The following is a 19717-nucleotide window of genomic DNA, read 5'->3' on the forward strand; positions in this document are numbered from 1 at the left end:
GGCCGCTAAGCCTGCGCGTCCAGAGCCTGTGCTCCGCAACGGGAGAGGCCACGACAGTGAGAGGCCCGCGTACCGCAAAATAAATAAATAAATAAATCACTTCTTGGTATTACTGCTATGTGCCTGTATTTTGGGGTTGATTTCTATTTCACTACAAAGATAAGTGAAGTGTATTAGTTATGATGATAAAAGGAACAGAAGTGTTTTCATAGACAAGAACAATTCAGCATTTTGGATGGGAAAAAAAAGCCTAACACTGAAATGTCATCTGTGTAAGAAGTCAGAACAGTAAAGAAATAAAAGCTCTGAAAATATAAGCCCAGATTTTTAAAAAGCCATTTATTTTAAAAAACTGTTTGTCAAATCACATACACGAGCAGATACACAACTACCAAAGTGGCCCTGTAATAGACACCAGTGGGGCATTCACCACACAGTACCTGAAAAATACAGCTAAAAAAGAGGAGTCTGTGGAGTATTTAATTTCAGACACCTACTGGACTCCCTGTTGAATGGCTTTAAGTTAGCATATAGTGAGTGAGAGGTAGAGTCCCAAGTATAATAGCTGATGCCTCAGGGCTCCATTTAAAAACAAAACAAAAACAAAAACCATTTCCCCCTCTGCACAAGGGAAGCCTATCCTATTTTTTTTTTTCCTTTGTGAAAACAGAAGCCAAGTTTCTCTTCTCAAATGGTTCAGCATTCCCCGTAAGAGTGTTGTGTGGTGACCTAGGTATTGTGCTTCTTGAGCTGTCTAATTTTCTTCACCTTCAGATTCAGATTCTAGGAGAGAAGAAAGAAAAGTCAGGTCATTTCTTCTGAGACACCTTTAAATAAGGTCATGAAAGAATTTCTACTCTATCTCCCTCCCCCACTAAAAAAGACATTTTGCCTAGGCATCCATTTACTAGGTAAGAGAGTCATATAGAGGGCAGGCAGCAAACTTTTGCTCCTTTTTGCTTTTAAACGAAATTACCTTTCTAAAAATGGAACATGCTCAGAAATATTATTGGTGACGAAAACCATTTATATTTTTCCGGATCGGCAACTTTTCATGCTCAGTTGGATTAAGTCTCATCATTATTGTTCTTCCAACTTGTATTGCCATTTTAAATACCAGTCAACTGGTAAAGGCGCCATAAAAGTCGATATAATCCCATAAAAGTGATTAAGCCAAATGTATTTTTTTTCCTTTCACAGCTGCTGATTATTTCTTCCTCTTTGTCCCTTAAATTAGGAATAATTTAAGAGGTTTTGGTTTTGTTTTGTTTATCTTGCAGAAATTGTCATTGCCTTGATTCAGAAAGGAAGGCTAAGAGGTGGACAAAATGCTGTGGAACACACCTCAGAACTTTAGTTTTAGGAAGGCAAGAAAAATCTGTGGAGGGGGGAGCTATTTTGAATTGTAGCGAGAAAGGATTTGCTAAATGGTCACCAGAGTTGTTAAATGGAATCATACCTTCTTCTGCGTTTTGTAACCACTCAACAAATTTCTTCATCTGGTCAAGAAAAACACTTTTGCCTTTGGCAACATGTGCTTCTTTGTACCATTTCAATATCGCTTCTTCACTCAGCACATCAGCTGCAATTTCAAATCAAAGGTTTCAAAGCTACTACATACATGTCATGTTTTAAAGCAACTTCATGTCTTATAGTTTAATAGAAAGCAATCACTTCAAATATTAAAGCTCTTTTATAAAAGAAATTCGTATTGAAACTTATCAGAAGACAAGAACCAAGCTTATTTCCATACAGCGCAGTGCCCTGTGTATTGTAGTAGTTAGGGGAGGGATGGTGATGGGACTGGGACTTGAAAATCTCACAGTGCTAATTTGCTGGCAGGAAACTAGGTTATTTTGTAATTTTGCCAATGAATCATCAATTCCAGCCTTTCAGAACACTCTGTGTCCTGCCACCAACTGCAAACACATCTTGATTAAGCAGCAACCACAAATGACTGGTCTTTCAAGGGGATTTACTTTAGGAGGAAAAGAAAGCAAATGAAAAAAATGCAGACAGGATGCAATAACAATGTTAATAATTAAATATAATGATGAGCTTCCTGGGTGTACCATGGGACCAATACACACACAATCCAAAGTTCTACAGTACTCTATCGCTAAGTCCTAAATTTACTTCCCCACAGCACAATATCTAAATCACATGAGTAATGTTTTCCTTGTACACTGTTAGGAGAGAAACAAAAAGTGCTAAATTCCACAAATATTCCTTGATACCCTCAAGTTACCATTAATTTAGAATATTTAATGTTAAGAATAGAAAGGGGAATATGAAAAAAATAGCCTACAGACTTTGCCAATGTTCTAATGGGTTATCTTTTGGGATTTTGGTGTGGGAAATGGGATGGAAAACAGATAAAAAGGATTTATTATCATCCCCAACGCCTGCCCAATCCATTGCAAATGCTGATAAATCATTCTAATGATGTTTTTGCAGTTAAAATATACCTTTAACTTATGAAAACAAGAGAAATGATTTGATACTGGTTTCATTCAAAACCTCAGTGATCTTTTCATAACAAAAACTTTGTTTTTTTAAAATTAATAATTGGCTCTTGGATTCAACTGAAGAGGTCAAATTGACTAAAAATGCACATGACTGGTTTTAGAAAATATAAAGTTTGTTTTATTTTGGTCATTAAATACACTACATTTTGCAAAGGAAGAAGGAAGTCTAGATTTATTCATATATAAGGACTAGATATAAAAATTATAACCAGGAGCCCTAAGGAATTACTCTTAGCTTCTAGTCTTTTAGTTTCTTGTGCTTCCAGCTCCACACTCCCCACTCACAATGATGGAAGAATTCTCCTACCTCTTGCCATCAAAGTCCAGTTTTCATACCAATGAGGAGCAGATGCTTTACAGCTCAAGGAAGTGACCTGTTACTGGGTAAGATGGCTTTGCAGAAACCTTTCAGGAATGCTAATTAGCTCAAACATGGATTTTTAAAGTCCCTTTTATATAATTTGTTTTTATGACATGTTTAAAATGCCTGTGATTTAGACCAATAATTTCCAAACTCTTTTGATCATGCTCCCCTATCAGTAAGACAATTTTGAGTGTGTACACACAACATATGTGTATTTTTTGTTTTATAAATTATATGCATGTACTATATAACTGCTATTGTTAATGTTATAAAACAAAACATAGAATTAAACATGTAAAGAGAAATTCTCTTTTTTCTCCTCCCCTTAATGAATCATGTTATGACACAATGTACAGGTTGGAAAGGCAACGGAGAGTGTAGTTTAGCGATACTCTTTGTCTCAGGTTTTCCTTCTGAAGGCTGAGAGCTCATTCTCTGAAGGTTGAGAGTTTTATTGCCCCACAGAGGCCGAAAGAGGCCATGCAACTACTAGAATACTTGTCAGTGACTGTGCTTGTGAAAAGGACAGTACATGACAGGTAAAACTTATAGGATGTCTCATCCACTGAAAATCAGACAAACTGTGCAGAGCTGAGTTCTTAGAAGAAGCTAATTTAGTAATAAACACCTGCTGCAAGACCAAATTTCTAGTCCCAGGGGAATAAAACAATAAAGAAGGGACATAAGCACCTACACAGGGCGACTTTGCGGCAAAGCACGAACACCAAAAAGAAAGTCATCTTTTGTGTAGGGAAACGTCTCATCTTAAAAGGAAGGAACTCCTTGACAAATGAAGAAGAGAAAGAACTTTTTTTTCCCACTAAGGAAAAGTAGGGAGAGGAGTTCATTATAACTGGGAGATGAAGATGACAAAGTGTTGGGATCTCCCAAAATGCACAGTAGGAATACGGAGGATCAGTAAAAGTACAGCAAGAAAGGAAGACATTCTACAATTGCACAGAACCCCCTCACATTACAGTACACTTCTCTCCCCTCGATGTGGCCAACTTCTTCATCATCTCTGGTGAAATACTTGTGTCCCTTGAGAGCCTTCCTTTTTCTTTCTCCAAGTCAGCTTCAGCTCTGAGTTAGGGGCCCCTCCTCTATCATCCTTTCACTCTTCATCAGCATCTATCTGTACGAGCCTTATTTTAGCCACTGACAAGGTGATTATGTTTCTTGATTTTCTTCTACACTCTGGAATCTAGGAAGTCAAGGACTATTTTGTTCAGCATCTCATTCCCAGCATTTAATAACATAAGACCTGCCATCTAGTTTGCATTCAATAAATGTATAATGTACAAATCGATGAACTTGATGTGAAAAACTAAATATGTCTCAATGTGTAGAGTTATAATTCAAAATTTGGGTTTTCACGAGGGTCAAAGAGACAATATTGTAAAAGTGGTTTGAGAACTGCAAAGTTTTAGGTAACGTTAGTTGTTTAAATATTTAAGTTGAAAACTGTGTCACTTGGAACTTAGAAAATTCAGTACTTTTTATTAGCAGTGGCACATAGGGACACAAGTCAAAAATAATTTACCTTAAAAAGTTGGCACTATATGGTGAGAAGGCAAATAACCTTTTTTTTTAGAACAAGAATAAGAAACTTCTTTTAGAAAAATGTGCGTGAGGAACAGAATTTAACCTAAGAAATATCTGCAAACAATAAAAGCCATGATAGAGATACTAATGGTACTTGAGAAGGTAGTTATATATTTTTCAGACCTACATGCTGAGACTATGGTACTTAGCTTCAGGAAGAAAGAAAATTATTTTAGAAAGTGAATAATGTGATATTTAAAAAGTAGTGATGAATTTACTATTTTTCTTACTGCCTTAGAAATATAAAAATCTAGATTTTAGTACAAAAAGTAAATCTTCACTGAGTGACCAATCACCACTTTCTCCTTTCATTGCCGAAAAGCATTATTATTTAAAGTTTATTCACTTTTATTCCACTGTTTTTTATATAAACATCTAAAAATACTTTAACAAAAATACTTTAACTAAAACATCTAAAAATACTTTAATAATATCATTCATTTAAGTAATTAGGTTTTCAAAGGGGACATGAGGAATCATACCCTCATGTTTCTGTTATCCTCAAGTTCTGGAAATACAGTAAGGTGGGTGTATGTAATAGAGACTTAAAATGGGAAAGAAGAAATGATTTCCATTACATTTTTGAAAATCTGCTTGAAAGCAAAATGTCAAGGGATCCACATCACTAGATAAAAGAAACAAAGACACTATTTGATTATTTGTAAAATGTATATGTGTGTATGGAATTAATGATAAGTATAATCTTAACCATGTTACCATGGTTCATGGGATTTGTCACTTCTCACATCCGATACCCTTTAGACCAGTGGTCCCGGATGAACAGTCACAGCATCACCTGGAAATTTGTTAAAACGCAAATTTGCGGGCCCAATGCTGTACCCACTGAATCAGAATCCCTGGGGAATCTGTTTTAACAAGCGCTCCAGGTGAGTCACGTGCACACGAGCACCGGGAAAGGAGTGCTTTAATACATGCTGTCCTCAAGCCTTCCTAGGCATATGAAATACACAACAAGAGCACCCAAATCCTCATAAAAAAAAATGAAATATATGTCTCCAGGTGCACAAGTGTTTGTTGGATGAAATAAGGTCAAAGTAAAAACTACTATTCAAAAGGGAAGGTAAACACAGTAACTCTCCTAACAGTAGTATGGAACAATCATTCCTTGGGGATTCCACGTTCTCAAGAGAAAAAATGCAATTATTTTACTAAAAAAAACAGCCTGTATGTATAATTTTGTGGAAAATTATGAAATTACCTAGAAAATGACATTTAGTTTTAACTTTTCAGTGATATAGTTTAGGTTTCCATTTGTAAAGAGCTTCCTGATTTCATTTCCAAATAACTGAGCCAGAATAAAACTGTTATCGACACTTATCCCCCTGTGTTCCCTTGGGCCTGCTCATACTTGCCACAGACCTTACTAACTGAAACAATCTATTTTAAAAAGCTGACTACCTAGTTAATCAACGGCCTAAGGAAGAGCTAATGCTTCTTCTTTTTACTTCTCAGGGCCCACTGCTTGGTTATTTTATAATTTCAGGTCACTGTTCCCTAGCATTTGGGGCTGAAGAATAGGAAATAAAGCAATCAGTTTTGCTAGCTGTTTGTAGTTGTTATAAGAAGTTTAATAGGGAAGGATGTTGGCATTCATTAATGGTTAAAATGAGAAATTTGAAGAATAGGATTTTGATAGTTTATATGCCACTTAAATGCCTTTACTGATAAAAAGTAGTTTATTTTTTGTTTTTTTGAATTAAGTATAATAATGAAATGAGGTATTGCTGCAGACGAGGCTCAAACAACTACGTCTCAGTTAAAAACAAGGATTTCGGGCTTCCCTGGTGGCACAGTGGTTGGGAGTCCGCCTGCCGATGCAGGGGACACGGGTTCGTGCCCCAGTCCGGGAAGATCCCACATGGCACGGAGCGGCTGGGCCCGTGAGCCATGGCCGCTGAGCCTGCATGTCTGGAGACTGTGCTCCACAACGGGTGAGGCCACAGCAGTGAGAGGCCCGCGTACCGCAAAAAAAAAAGCAAAGAACAAGGATTTGGTAAGAGACACTGTTCGGTTGGGCTGGCTATTAAACAACAAGAAAGGAAATTATGTGTTTAGGCAGCTAGTTTATAAACAGTTTGCTTTTCTGTAGTGGAAAATATTGACCACTCACGAAGCAAATGTGAAACCTATCCCACAGGCCTCTCTACCAGTTTAAAATGGGGCCAGCTGTGGCCGGTGTGGACAGAATGGCTACTGGCTGCGGGGGGCTGCTCCTCTTTCTTGGCTCCTGGGTACCACAGGTGGGTTGGCCATAGGACCTGCAGGTTTGGTTCTGATGGGTCACCTAGACTTAAGACATTGCTATCTCATGACCCTGGGTATCATTTAAGCCCTAGTTTTAGGACATTGCTATCCCATGACCACATCCAAGAGGGCCAATTCAGATCTGGCCACAGAAAAACACCTATTACTGAATTTCAAATGGGACTTGGCAGTCATCACAGTCTCCCACTGATATGGAAATTGTGCCAAATACCTTAGTGCTGAGAAAGCAAAAGATCACCCAAACCCTTGTGGGCAAGACGTATGCATTTGAAGAATCTGGACAGCCAGTTAAAACTCTTTGTGAAATGCTATTAAACGTTTTAAAAACAGCTAGTAATCAGTAATGTAAAATTTTTACATTCCAAATGTCCAACTTGTCATTCAAGATAGACAACTTTAAGAACACATCAAAAAGAAAAGAAACATTTGGTTGGTATTAATTTATACTTTAGCCTTTTCTGTGTTATGCCATTTAAGATAGCAGTAACTTCTAATTAACATTTTATAATGTTCAAAACATCTCGTTTCTTAAGTGTTCCTTCCCCCCCCCCTCATAAAACTACAAACACCTAGACCAAAGAAGAGTCCAGGATCATTTTCTTCATATACTATAGGTATAGAGATTGAGATCAGTTAAAACCCTAATAGCTAAAGATGTTAAAAAAAAAAAAAACAACCCTAATAGCATTCATTTTTAATAAACTGGCTGTGCCAGTTGTCATGGCAACCTAATCCTTATAAATACAATAACAAGACAGTAAATGTGAAGTTCTAAAAATAGCCATTTCCTTGGAAAACAGTAGAATGGCTGGGCCAAATAACTAAACTGCAAAGTGAAAAGCTAGTTATTTCAGTAATTTTAAAGTCAGCTTTATGGCATCTGAAAAGGTATGAACATACTATATGTAACCACTTGGTAATCACCGTTGTTATAGCTAATCCTTACGATGCAAAAACAGACCTTATTTTTTGTAATTACAGTCTTTTTCACCATCCCTCCCCACCAAAATTATTAGTTCATCACCAGTCTTCTAGCAATTTCCACCAGTGACAAGTGTACAGGGGCCTATTCAGGCTGGTTCCTCAGGCCACGCATGTCTACGGTGTTTGCACCTTCTCTCTCTACATAATATGGCTGCATCACTAAAACTCAAAGACTATCATTAACCTATATCCCCCTCTGCCTCACCCCCTACTCTGTCCCTCGAAAAGCTTCAACAAAACATAGAAACATAGTGGCAGGATGACATAGATACACACCTTTATAAAAAAGAACCACGATCTTCTGAAAGGCTTTCATGAAATGGATGTTGTCATAACAGTACTCTTGCACCTTCTGGAGGAGGATCAGCTCTGACTGGCCTTGGGAGCTGAACACAGCCAGGAGTGGAGCGTATTGCTGGAACAGAAGTGGGGAGTAAAACCATTTACTCTCGTGAGAGGTGCAGGGCTGACACCACTTGAATCATAACAATAATCTGGAGGTTTGCTTAGAAAATCTTCACTTTGAGGATTATCTTATTCTAATATTGTGACCAATCAAAATGAATTTTTTTATCCCTGCACCTTATCAGATTTCTCTCGCTGTACCCACTAAAAGCAACCAAATATGAAATTCTGACTATATTAAAGATAACTGCCATGCTACTGTGTCTGTCTAATGGGTCCTGTGAAAATAAGACAGAGTTCCTAAGTTCCAAAGGTTCCCAGGGCTGCTGTGACCCCTCCATCACTGAAGTGTGGCTCTGCCACTGGAAGAGTGGGCATCTCCTTCCTAAACATCGCAGACCCCCCACATGTCATCTTTATGGTTTTGTTCATACTGTTCCCTTCGTCCCAAATGACCTTGGCTTCCAGTTGTTTGGCTGTTGTTTTCTCTAAGACCTACTCAGCTCAACACTTAACTCCTCCTCTGAGCCTTTCCTGGTCAACTTAACCTGCATAGGCTACTCACTGCTCTGTCTTCCTAAATACTGAGAGTAATCTGAATTTACATCCTACCTAGTTTAAACTAGGTACCTGTTGATTTCCCAATTCAAGTGTAAACTCTGAAGGCAGGCTCTAAGTCTTCCACTTGTCTTAAGACACTTTTATAGGGAGAGGACAATAAAAGCAAAAACATATGTATCTCCCCACAAAAATATACAATTTACACAATCGGTTGATTTCGTCCACCACTCAGTTTTCAAATTCTAATGTCAGCTTGTAGTTTACTTAAAAAATACTCATTAAGAATTTTTATCATGTAGAAGGAGAACCAATAGTTAGACTATATTTCCCTTTAAATATTGAATATATGACTATTCTGTGGATTTTCTGACATTGTTTTTAGTAAGAATTTACCCTTAGGTATTTCATAAGCTCTTACATCTGAAACATTTTAGGTAGTGGCAAATTTGAAAAGAAAAACACTAGGAAGTATGTGTTTGGACTGATTAGAACACATCTATCACATTGTTAAGAGCTGCAGTTGGCCTGCAGCCAAGACTGTGCCTTGTTGGGACCTGGTACCTTCAGATGCTTGAGGGCTTGCTCGGCAACGAGCTCTTCCTTCTTGTTCCATTCCACAGCGTTCATTATACAGGTCCACAGCAGTCCAATCACTGCTGTTTCTGGAAGATCATTCCTCTTCATTTCTTCTTTAACATAGAGCACCACCTAAATTTCACAAAAAAAGGAGTCAGAGAGTAACAGACAGATGGGGAGTTCCCCTCTCACTGTGCCCGATCAGTAAAAGGTTAGGGGCAGACAAATATTCTGCTCAGTTCCTCCCTTCCTGGCATATACTCTCCAGTTACGAGAGGCAGGAAAAACACAATGATTTGTTCTCAAAGCAGATTTATTTTTAGTCCCCAAATTAATAGGCTTATCTCTGGCCAGGAGGTGCTGGATAATAGAAAATAAAAAAAGAGAATCGTGGTTTCTTAGGGGCTATACTCTTACAGGCAGGAACCCCTTTGAGTAAAGCAGGGCAAAGATTATTTAAGCCAGTTTGACTTTCTGGGGTTTGAAGAAGGCAACAGAGCTGTGAATTTTTACTTCCGATCCTTAACTTTAAACCTCTTGAAAAATGTCTTGGGCTTGTACAAGGCATTCTCTGCAATTCATCCTCTAATTATCGCTTTTGATGATCCTCATGCCTCATGTAAATAAACTGTAAAGTGCAAAGACTTTACATATGATACATATCAAAGCAGCAACCCTCAGCAGGCTATCTTCCCTTCAGAGTTACTTTTAAATATGCAAATGTATCCTAAAACCTGATCGTACGGAATAAAATCTGCCTAACAGTGTATCTTATATGAAACTTGTTTGGAAAAATCTTTCTCCTTTTGAATAGAATCACAAATAGAGGTGAGGGCCTCAGAAGTGATTAAAAACCATAATATCAATATATCTCACGTGTACTACTTTGTGAGTAGTACAGCTATTTTTCTCCCTTCCTTTTTTTTAATGAAAATACGTTGCTTTCTTTCCTGCTGGCCTGGGGTACAGAGGGGTCAGCTGTGGGTTAAGCAGCCTTTGAGAACCGAAGGAACTGGGAAGTCCTAGTCCCCCAGCTGCAAAGAAAGGTGACATGTCTGCACCTAAAGGTATCGCAGTGTTATTTGGTTTGCTTTTTTTCCCCCATGTTAAATCATGTTCAAGTTCTTTGCTTGGAGAAAGATTACTGAATATATTGCTGACCTTAATGCCATGAGACTTAGGACCAACACCTCCACCTGCTGGACAGCATCAGTCCGGAATTCTCCAGTCTTAAACCGCAAAAGGTACCTTGCAAGGCTGCGAGCACGCAGGATAGTGAGGATTTGGGACTTGGGAGTAAGTGGCAAAAGGAAAGGACTCTTTATGCAATTTTTGAATTATCATGTAAAAGTTTTTAAAGTTCAAATAGGAAGTTTTCTTCAGGCAGGACTTAAAAAAAAAAAAGATACAATCATAGCCATATGAAAGATAGCTATACAAGAAGGTAGTATTTATGTTATATGAATACGCAACTATTATGAGTGGGATCCAATGAGCCACTGGTCCAACTGGTCTTTACCCATGATATGACTGCAAAATCACCCCTTTTTTGTCTTAAAATTAAAATCTATATATATTCACCCAATACTTAACCATATTATGTAATCTGCAATAAAATGGGAACACCACCATAAATCGAGGTATACTGCTAGTGGAGAGTAAATCTATTCAACAGATGAAACATTCTGACAACCATAGCAACCTGGTAAATAAGTCACTTGTGTGGAAATACTCATTATTTTCTGGAACATCCTGGAGGAGTCTGAATCAATACTTTGAAATCGAGCTCATTTAAATGGTATGAAAAGGGCCTCGGGTTCATAGCAATAAACAAAGGGAGGTCTCCTTAAGGGAGGTAAAGCTTGTGCTGCACAGGCTACATCATCCCTCTCGCTGAACGGGTTTGCAGTGATGTCAGTCCATGGTCCCCACCTCCTTGATCGGGCATTCCTGAGAAAGACGCTCCTGGAGCTCCTTCTGCAGCTCCTTCCTGGTGCCCAGGGACTGCTGGACTCGGAGGAAGTCAGAGAGCTCCTTAAGACCTGCGTCAGTGAAGTACTGAGCAAAATGATCCACGCTCTGTCTGTTAACTGGAAAGAGCTCCTGGGAGAGAAAAGAAGAGAGACTGTTACACAACATGCCATTCACATTTCAGCAAGCGTAAAGAACAACATTTTCATATTAAGAGAACACTTAGAATATCTCATATTTGGAAGAAAAGAAGAAGGATGGAGTTTTTCAAGAGAATAAATCTCGGATATATTTCTTGAGCATCTGCTAAGGTACCTTCCAAAATTAGGCAATTTGACAAAGAAAGAGAATAAAAAATGCTAAGCAAATTACATAAACTAGTTGCACTCATTTGGCACTGCTATTTCCTTTTTCTTTTACTTTAATCAAAGTGCAGCACGTACAAAAACAGAGCTAAATTTGCTAAATTAAGTACCAATAAGATGATAACCCTGAATAACGTTGGGATTATTTTAAACCGACTAGAAAAAACTGAAATCATTAACCACACTGTTTCCTTAACTATGAGTTAACAGACCAAAGCCAGTTTTAGTAATGCTGAAATGATCTGAGATAATATGAGGAAAACAACATTGACTATTATCATCTCGAGGACCTCTATTCAGCATTTCATTAAGGAAAATGCTGCTATTATTCTAAAATAACAGCTCAGAGCTAAAGGGAATTTTTGTTGTATCTCTTAACGATGGTGGCTCTAAATTAAGTTCACGGCGAGATCTAATCTAAATCCGCCCTACCATCTCTTCAGTTCATTACATAATTCTGTTGGAAATTTTTTAAAAGAGCAGCACACCATGGCTGCTCTCATATTCTCACCTCACTTCCATTTCACCTTACACAGCTCCGCAGAGTCTCAGGAACACTTAGTCATGTTCTAACCCTGTGTGACGCCAACACCCAACTAAGAAAGGAAGGCAATTTTCAAAGCTCTCACATTTTTCAGACTGCTGCAGAGTCTATAAAATAGATCCAAACTTTTATGATGGTGAGATTTGCATATATAGATGGCCAATGGCTATGTGGCTTCAATAAAAATCTCAGAAGAAAGATCTGCAACGAGTTTGCCACCAAGCATAGGGACATAGCCAGATGGCTTCTGTCATGACTCAAATTTCAATATTCTCTGTACCATCATCCCATAATTTGCCTTGTTGAGTCATCAGTTTCAAAATGTCAGAACAGAGTTGGTGGGAGCAGCTATCAAACACACATTCATGTTAAAGCAAACATTTCATACCTGACTGAAATGTTGTCACTGATATTTATTCTACCATTCAAGAGGCCTTTCAAATTTGTGGGGGCAGGGAACTAGTTTAATTTTGAGTTTCTTCTATGAATCAAGAGGTGGTGGGCATTTTACTCATAATTGTAGAAAGTAGAAATTTTTCTACAAAAATAAACTAAGTCTCAACAAGGCTAAGCAGCTTGACCCAAATTATGCAGCCAGAAATATTTAAGGGCATAGCCGTGTGACCCCAAAGGCAATAATTACTCTGTTACTCGTGCCAGCATTCAATACTCAATTTAGGGAGAATGTGATTGCAAATTCTGATGGAAAGTTATGTTCAGAGTAAGACATCATCAAACATGTTACTAGTGGTTTTTTATTTATTTTTATGAACTATAACCACAGTCCTTATGAATGATACGTAACATCTTAAAAATTATTATTCAGATCAAACTGAGCTAAAATCAGTATAAATCATGTCATGACCTTTACTAACTTGGAACATAGTTTGCATTTGTTACAAAAATCCTACCCAAGGCTTCCCTGGTGGCACAGTGGTTGAGAGTCCGCCTGCCGATGCAGGGGACACGGGTTCGTGCCCAGGTCCGGGAGGATCCCACATGCCGTGAAGCGGCTGGGCCCGTGAGCCATGGCCACTGAGCCTGCGCGTCCGGAGCCTATGCTCCGCAACGGAAGAGGCCACAACAGTGAGAGGCCCGCGTACTGCAAAAAAAAAAAAAGAAAAATCCTACCCAGGTAAAAACCTTTATCACCTCATCCCTAGATTAAGGTCTCCCTACTTCTGCCCTTCCTCCTGAATCTGCTCCCAATGCAACAGCCAGAGAGATCCTGTTAAGACCCCAAAATCACATTACGCACGTTTTGCAGAGACTTTTCCAAAAAACTTCTCATCTTACTCAGAATAAAAGCCAAAGTTCTTAGATGATAGGGGACCTGCTATGACTCTGACCTGATCTCCTACATTTTTGCTCTTACTAATTACCCTCTCTTTCTTGCTGTCCCCAACATGCCACGCCTCAAAGCCTTTGCATTTTCTGCTGCCTTTGCCTGGAATACTCTTCCTGGAGATATCTAAATAGATCGCTTCTTCACACAAATGTCACCTTATCAGAGAGGCCTTCTCATACCACACTGACACTCCTCAGTGCTTCCCTATTTAGTTTTTCTCTCGGAGCACTCTTCACTTTTTATTATACCATGTATTATTTTAATTGTTTATTTAGTTTATTGCCTGTCCCCCTGAAACAGAATGTAAGCCCCATAAAGGCACAGGTTGCCTGCTTGATATCTTTCAATATCTTCAGCTCCTAGAAAAGTTTCTAGCCAATGTCTTGATCATTGTTCCCTTTTCCAGGGATGGGGGCATGATATCAGGCAGGCATGGTTCTAAGGCACAGCCACCCTGTCCTCATGGAGTTTCTGGTAGAAACTGCTACCTATGCTTTTCATGTTCAAAACATATGTAGACAAAGAAACCTAGCAAGAACAGTTAAATGATATGTATTTTTCAAAAAGGAAATACATTAAAAAATTTTTAATGAAGTAACCTAATTAAGTTAACCAAGCTCTGCCTATTGGCATCTTTAAGGAACCATGCTTTAAGAAATAACTGAGTCTTTTGTGGTTAAGTTGTAATTGTATCTTTGTTCCTAATAATTCACCCCCCACCCCTCTCCCTTAAACAAGTATTCAGTGAAGACCCTCCTTGCTGTATCTGTCTCCACAAGTGGAGAAGTAGCCCATGAGTGGACTAAATCTTCCTACCCCACGCCAGGCTTCTCCGTGATTTCTTTTGACGAAAGAAGGTGAGCTTTTAAAGCACCAGAATGTCTCCCTTCAGTCACCTGTGTTCCTGTCCTCTACCATGAGGACAGAATAGCCCAGATATGAGCTGCTCCTTCAGCCTGGGACCCAGAATGAAAGGGCTGGGGCCTTGCCAAGATACAGCTAATCCACAGACTCAGGGACACGAATATATTCCTTCATATGAACTTCCACCCACATCAGCAACCTATTCACTTGTCTTCTGTGACTTCTATATACCCTTCATTGCTAGAGAGTAGGTTCCATGAAGGCAGGAAACTTTTCTGTCCTGTCTCTACTGGCTCCACAGCTTCTAGGACTGTGCCTGGCACAGAGCAGGCACTTAATAAATATAAGTTAAATGAAAAGTATTATCAGTGGCAGAAATTAACAAGAATCTAGACTTAATTTTTCTTCTTTATCATATTCTAAAGACTTCCAAGACCCAAATAGGGCTATTTTAGGTAAACCTCAAGAGATAAAGGAATTTTAAGTCATTGAAAATAAAAGAGTTTATTACAATGAGCCAGATTTGGAATTATCCCATGAATCAACACCCTTGCACAGAACACAATGGAAGAGAAAACAGATAAGTAACTAGGTAAAGAGAAGATGGCAAGAATGTCTTGCAATTTTAGACTTTGTCCTAAAATTTTAAAAGCAATTTCACTTGAAGCAATCTCTGTCATCTGCACAGCTGTTGCTTCTGGCAGAAATTATAGGGAGCAGATAGGAATTATGAGGACAAAATATTTTTCTTGATTTTCTTTGAAAAAACAAAGAGAAATAAAAATATAATCAAGCAATCATGCTACTGGGAGCTTCAAATTACTACTATTAACTTGTTAGCTTTCTTAAATAAGTATTTCCAAGGAATCTTAGTATAAACAAGGAATCTTCCTTAACCTTTTTTTTTTTTTAAATGTTTTATTGAAGTATAGTTGATTTAAGCTTATAGTTTTGTTTTGTTTTGTTTTTTCCGGTATGCGGGCCTCTCACTGTTGTGGCCTATCCCGTTGCGGAGCACAGGCTCCGGACGCGCAGGCTCAGCGGCCATGGCTCACGGGCCCAGGCGCTTCACAGCATGCGGGATCTTCCCGGACTAGGGCACGAACCCGTGTCCCCTGCATCGGCAGGCGGACTCTCAACCACTGCGCCACCAGGGAAGCCCAACCTTTTATTTTGTTAACAAACTAACGTGTATTTGAGGTCAGTGTCATTCACCTACGACCCAAGATAATCACAAATATCTAATTAGGTGGGATCGATGTGACTTTAAATTTCATATTAAAACTTTACATTTCTATAGTTATTAGCTGCGAAAGAGTTAATTCTGATAAATGTTATCACTATGTCAACAAACTTCTAAATTTGAAAGTCTCTGTACTCCCTATGACTCCTTAATTTTATCATTCCATTTATTTATGCAACAAAGATTAAACTGGAATTAGTTTCTATCTGCCAATAATACAGAAATAAAAAGAACCATGTTCCAATTCGACATAGACTCGGGCATTTCAGTTATGTATTACATCACAATTGACAGAGCCAAGGCAGAAGCATGAAACATACAACCCTTTGCCCAGACAACACTTACAAGTAGCCTCTTGTCTAAGTTGGCTTTTCTCAAAGAGGAGGTAACAGAGTTGGCATCTTTTTCTGCCATCCATGCTTTAAAAAGCTTGACAGCAAATGAGGCTGCAATGCCTGTTAAAAAAAAAAAAAAAAAAAAGAGTAAACCTTTCATAACAAAAACCACTTGTGATGATGTACAAGGCAACATTTCCCATTAGGCGTCCCGAAATGACTAAATAACTCAAAGACTTGATTTGGCACAAAGGAAAAATGGAAAGCTCTCTAGGCACTGTACTATTCATTACTCAAGAAAATATTTTCATAAGAAGGGAAAAAAAATGTTAAAGTACTTTTCAAAGTTGGACTCCCTAATTCCAACCTGTTATAACTGTAAATTTATTTATTTTCACCTTGGTCAAAACCAGATTCAAAGCCAAGGATCTTCTAATGTTTTGCCTCTATTTCACCCTGTGGTTCACCAGTATTTCATATTTTTAACCGTGATCCTGAGGTACACCAAATAAATCGAAAGCCATAAAACTGAAATGTCAACATGTCAACTAATTTGCTGATAAATAATATCAGTGAAAGAACATCAATGGTGACCGGTATAAATATATAAAGCTATAGATGAACATGCATCATTTACTTCACAGTTTTGCTTTTTGTAAAAAGCATTTTAAAATATTCACGAGTTAAGGTATGAAAATGTCAGTGCTGTTTTAAGCTGAAATCTTTTCTGGATATTTTAAAAGAGATTTTAAAAATAGCTATGTTGGGCTTCCCTGGTGGCGCTGTGGTTGAGCGTCCGCCTGCCGATGCAGGGGACACGGGTTCATGCCCCGGTCCGGGAGGATCCCACATGCCGCGGAGCGGCTGGGCCCGTGAGCCGTGGCCGCTGAGCCTGCGCGTCCGGAGCCTGTGTTCCACAGCGGGAGAGCCCACAACAGTGAGAGGCCCGCGAACCGCAAAAAAAAAAAAAAAAAGAAAAGAAAAGCTATGTTAATCAGGAATCTACTCAATTACATACCCATATTTATAATAAGATTTATTTCCAACATAAATAATCAGATAACTAATAGCTTTTCTGTGAACACTCCAGATTTCTAAATTAATGTTGCATTTGTTTAATGAAGAGTTAAGGAGTAGTTGAAATATTAAACTGATTTTTCTGAGTTGAAGGCTTCAGTATCGTTGATGGTCTAAGCAGTGTCTATTCTCCTTTCCTCTTTCCTAAGAGAGTTCCCATGTTGCTCAGGCCAGGTGACTTCCATCTAATTAGTCTAAGCCCTGGCACCACCTTCTTCTGCAATGATTAGCCTAGTGATCTAAGTTGTTGGCCATAGCATCCCCCAACAATTACTACTGGGTGGGACATGTGGCCAATTTCAGCCAATCAGCTGAAGGCAAGATAAATTATCCTATGTTCAGAAGTCTCTTCTACTGAACCTGAATGAAGACGCCTGTGCCATAACTGGACTAGCAGACTTCTTTTAAAGGCTAAGGAGTCCACCCTTGGAATGAAGTCGATGCTATGGTAATGGGGGAAAATGCCTGAGTCCCGAATGAGATTGCTGTTCACCCTGAAGTCTGCTCTGCTTTTATATTTATTGTTACATAAGAAATAAATGCCCTTGGTGGGGCTGGGTGGGGGGAATAACTTAGAAGGTTGGAATTAATATATACATACTACTATATATAAAATAGGTAACAAACAAGGACATACTGTATAGCACCATGAACTATACTCAATATTTTATAGTAACCTATAAGGGAAAAGAATCTGAAAAAGAATGTATGTGTGTGTGTGTGTGTGTGTGTGTGTGTGTGTGTGTGTAACTGAATCACTCTGCTATACATCTGAAACTAACACAACATTGTAAATCAACTATACTGCAAAAAAAAAAAAAAAAATTTAAAAAAAAAGAAAGAAAGAAAAAAAGAAATGCCCTTGTATACAAATTTGGGTCTTGTCTTCCAGTTACTTGCTGGTAAACAAATTCAATTGAGATATATATATAAAATATAATTTATACAGACACCAACTTTACCCAATTCTTTTCTTTTGAATAGCAGAGAAACTAAGCCCCCCAGATTGTCTATGACAATAACACCTGTGATATGACCTGGAGAATTTTATGTTATCAACTTGTTGACCTGGATTTTTAACATTACCATTCGTTCCAAAAGTCAATATAAAACATAATATAAATTTATGTAATTAAATAAAAATAAAGATAACAGATCTTGTAATCCTCATTGCAAGTAAGAGAAATAAAGCATGCTTGAAACTAGGAGTCTAAAAACCAGGCTCAAACCTATCATTTTACATTAAAAGTGGCTCTTGGTGGAAGGACTGGAGAAATTTCTTTGTACTTGAGATTCTACTGAGTGGAGGGTCTCCCCATAGCCATTTGTTGGGTGGGAGGTTGGGGAAAAGGTATAATTTCATAATCCCTTCCTATTTGGGAAGCAGAAGCTTAATACTTTTGTTTCTAGAGATGCTGGAGCATAAAGAAAAACCATAATGACATAGGTACTACATAACTTCCATAACAAAGGTATTTTTCTTCTCCTTTCCTACCCCTCTAACATTTTACCATAAAAAATTTTAAACATAAGAAAAGTTGAACAATAAACACTCATTTACTCACCATCTAGATTCTATAACAGTTAATATTTTGCTGCATTTGCTTTATCAGGTCTGTCCATTTATCCTTCTAATAATTTATTTTTAAATACATTTCAAAAGAAATTGTATACATCACTTAGGTTTTTAATACAACCAGAAAGGCAATTATTTTCTGTTATAAACACTAGGAATAATCTGATGTAATTAATATTTACTGTTTACATTTTATCTTGTCTTCCTAGTATAAAATGTCTAGTACCATAAGTAAAACACGAAGGATCATGAATTCTCTTCAGGAGAATACTTTAAAGTGCTATAGTATTAACAATATATTAATAACAATTAGAGAGCCTGAAAACTATAGAGAATCTCTAAATAATATCATTTGACTCTTGGTTTACTATTCTTTTTTTTTTTTTTTCGGTACACGGGCCTCTCACTGTTGTAGCCTCTCTCGTTGCGGAGCACAGGCTCCGGACATGCAGGCTCAGCGGCCATGGCTCACGGGCCCAGCCGCTCTGCGGCATGTGGGATCTTCCCAGACCGGGGCACGAACCCGCGTTCCCTGCATCAGCAGGCGGACTCTCAACCACTGTGCCACCAAGGAAGCCCTAGTTTACTATTCTTTTCTCAGCTACAAGAAACTGTAACTCATTTCACTGCAGGTATTAATGAGGCTGGGACTTCACATTTATAGGAGAAAAACCAAGTTCTAAGAAGAAACAGATGTTTTCACAAAAGCTCTTTTATTTTTAAGAAAAAAAGAACTCTTTGTTTTGTGTTGCATTATAATTTGAATATCATTATCCTCCTGCAAGAAAAAAAGCCCACTTTTGTATTATTCTATAATCAAGTAATCATATGTATGCCCATCAAACTCTTAATGTCTTAAAATTAAAGCAAAACTCTGAGGCAGCCACCTGGACTTCTAAAACAGAATGAATATCTTAAAAATGTGATCTAAATGAACATTTGAGCACAACATCTTGAGGGGAAACAGTTCAGAAGAATGGCCCCAACCAGGGAAATGAAAAACTGTTTAAGGGGGCATTTAGGAATGTGAAGGGCCATTTTTGGCTATTCTGCTAAATGCAGGTGGGTGTTTTAGGCTGGCATTC

General features: G+C 38.2%; 1 protein-coding gene across 6 annotated transcripts in view; it reads right to left on the reverse strand.

The window, feature by feature from the left end:
* Window positions 1-324: 324 nt before the first annotated feature.
* BZW2 (basic leucine zipper and W2 domains 2) overlaps window positions 325-19717 on the reverse strand; it is a 58544-nt gene continuing 39151 nt past the window's right edge. For all 6 annotated transcript variants that reach the window (XM_067746227.1, XM_067746226.1, XM_067746229.1 and 3 more), the window contains 6 exons: window positions 15990-16099; window positions 11242-11412; window positions 9295-9441; window positions 8044-8182; window positions 1460-1582; window positions 325-783 (listed from right to left, as the gene is read on the reverse strand). In XM_067746227.1, the coding sequence (XP_067602328.1) occupies window positions 755-783; window positions 1460-1582; window positions 8044-8182; window positions 9295-9441; window positions 11242-11412; window positions 15990-16099 (719 nt within the window). In that variant the 3' untranslated portion in view covers window positions 325-754. The remainder of the gene's footprint in view (window positions 784-1459; window positions 1583-8043; window positions 8183-9294; window positions 9442-11241; window positions 11413-15989; window positions 16100-19717) is intronic.

This window comes from Pseudorca crassidens, chromosome 8 (genome assembly GCF_039906515.1).
Source record: "Pseudorca crassidens isolate mPseCra1 chromosome 8, mPseCra1.hap1, whole genome shotgun sequence".
In the NCBI taxonomy this organism is placed as follows: Eukaryota; Metazoa; Chordata; class Mammalia; order Artiodactyla; family Delphinidae; genus Pseudorca; species Pseudorca crassidens.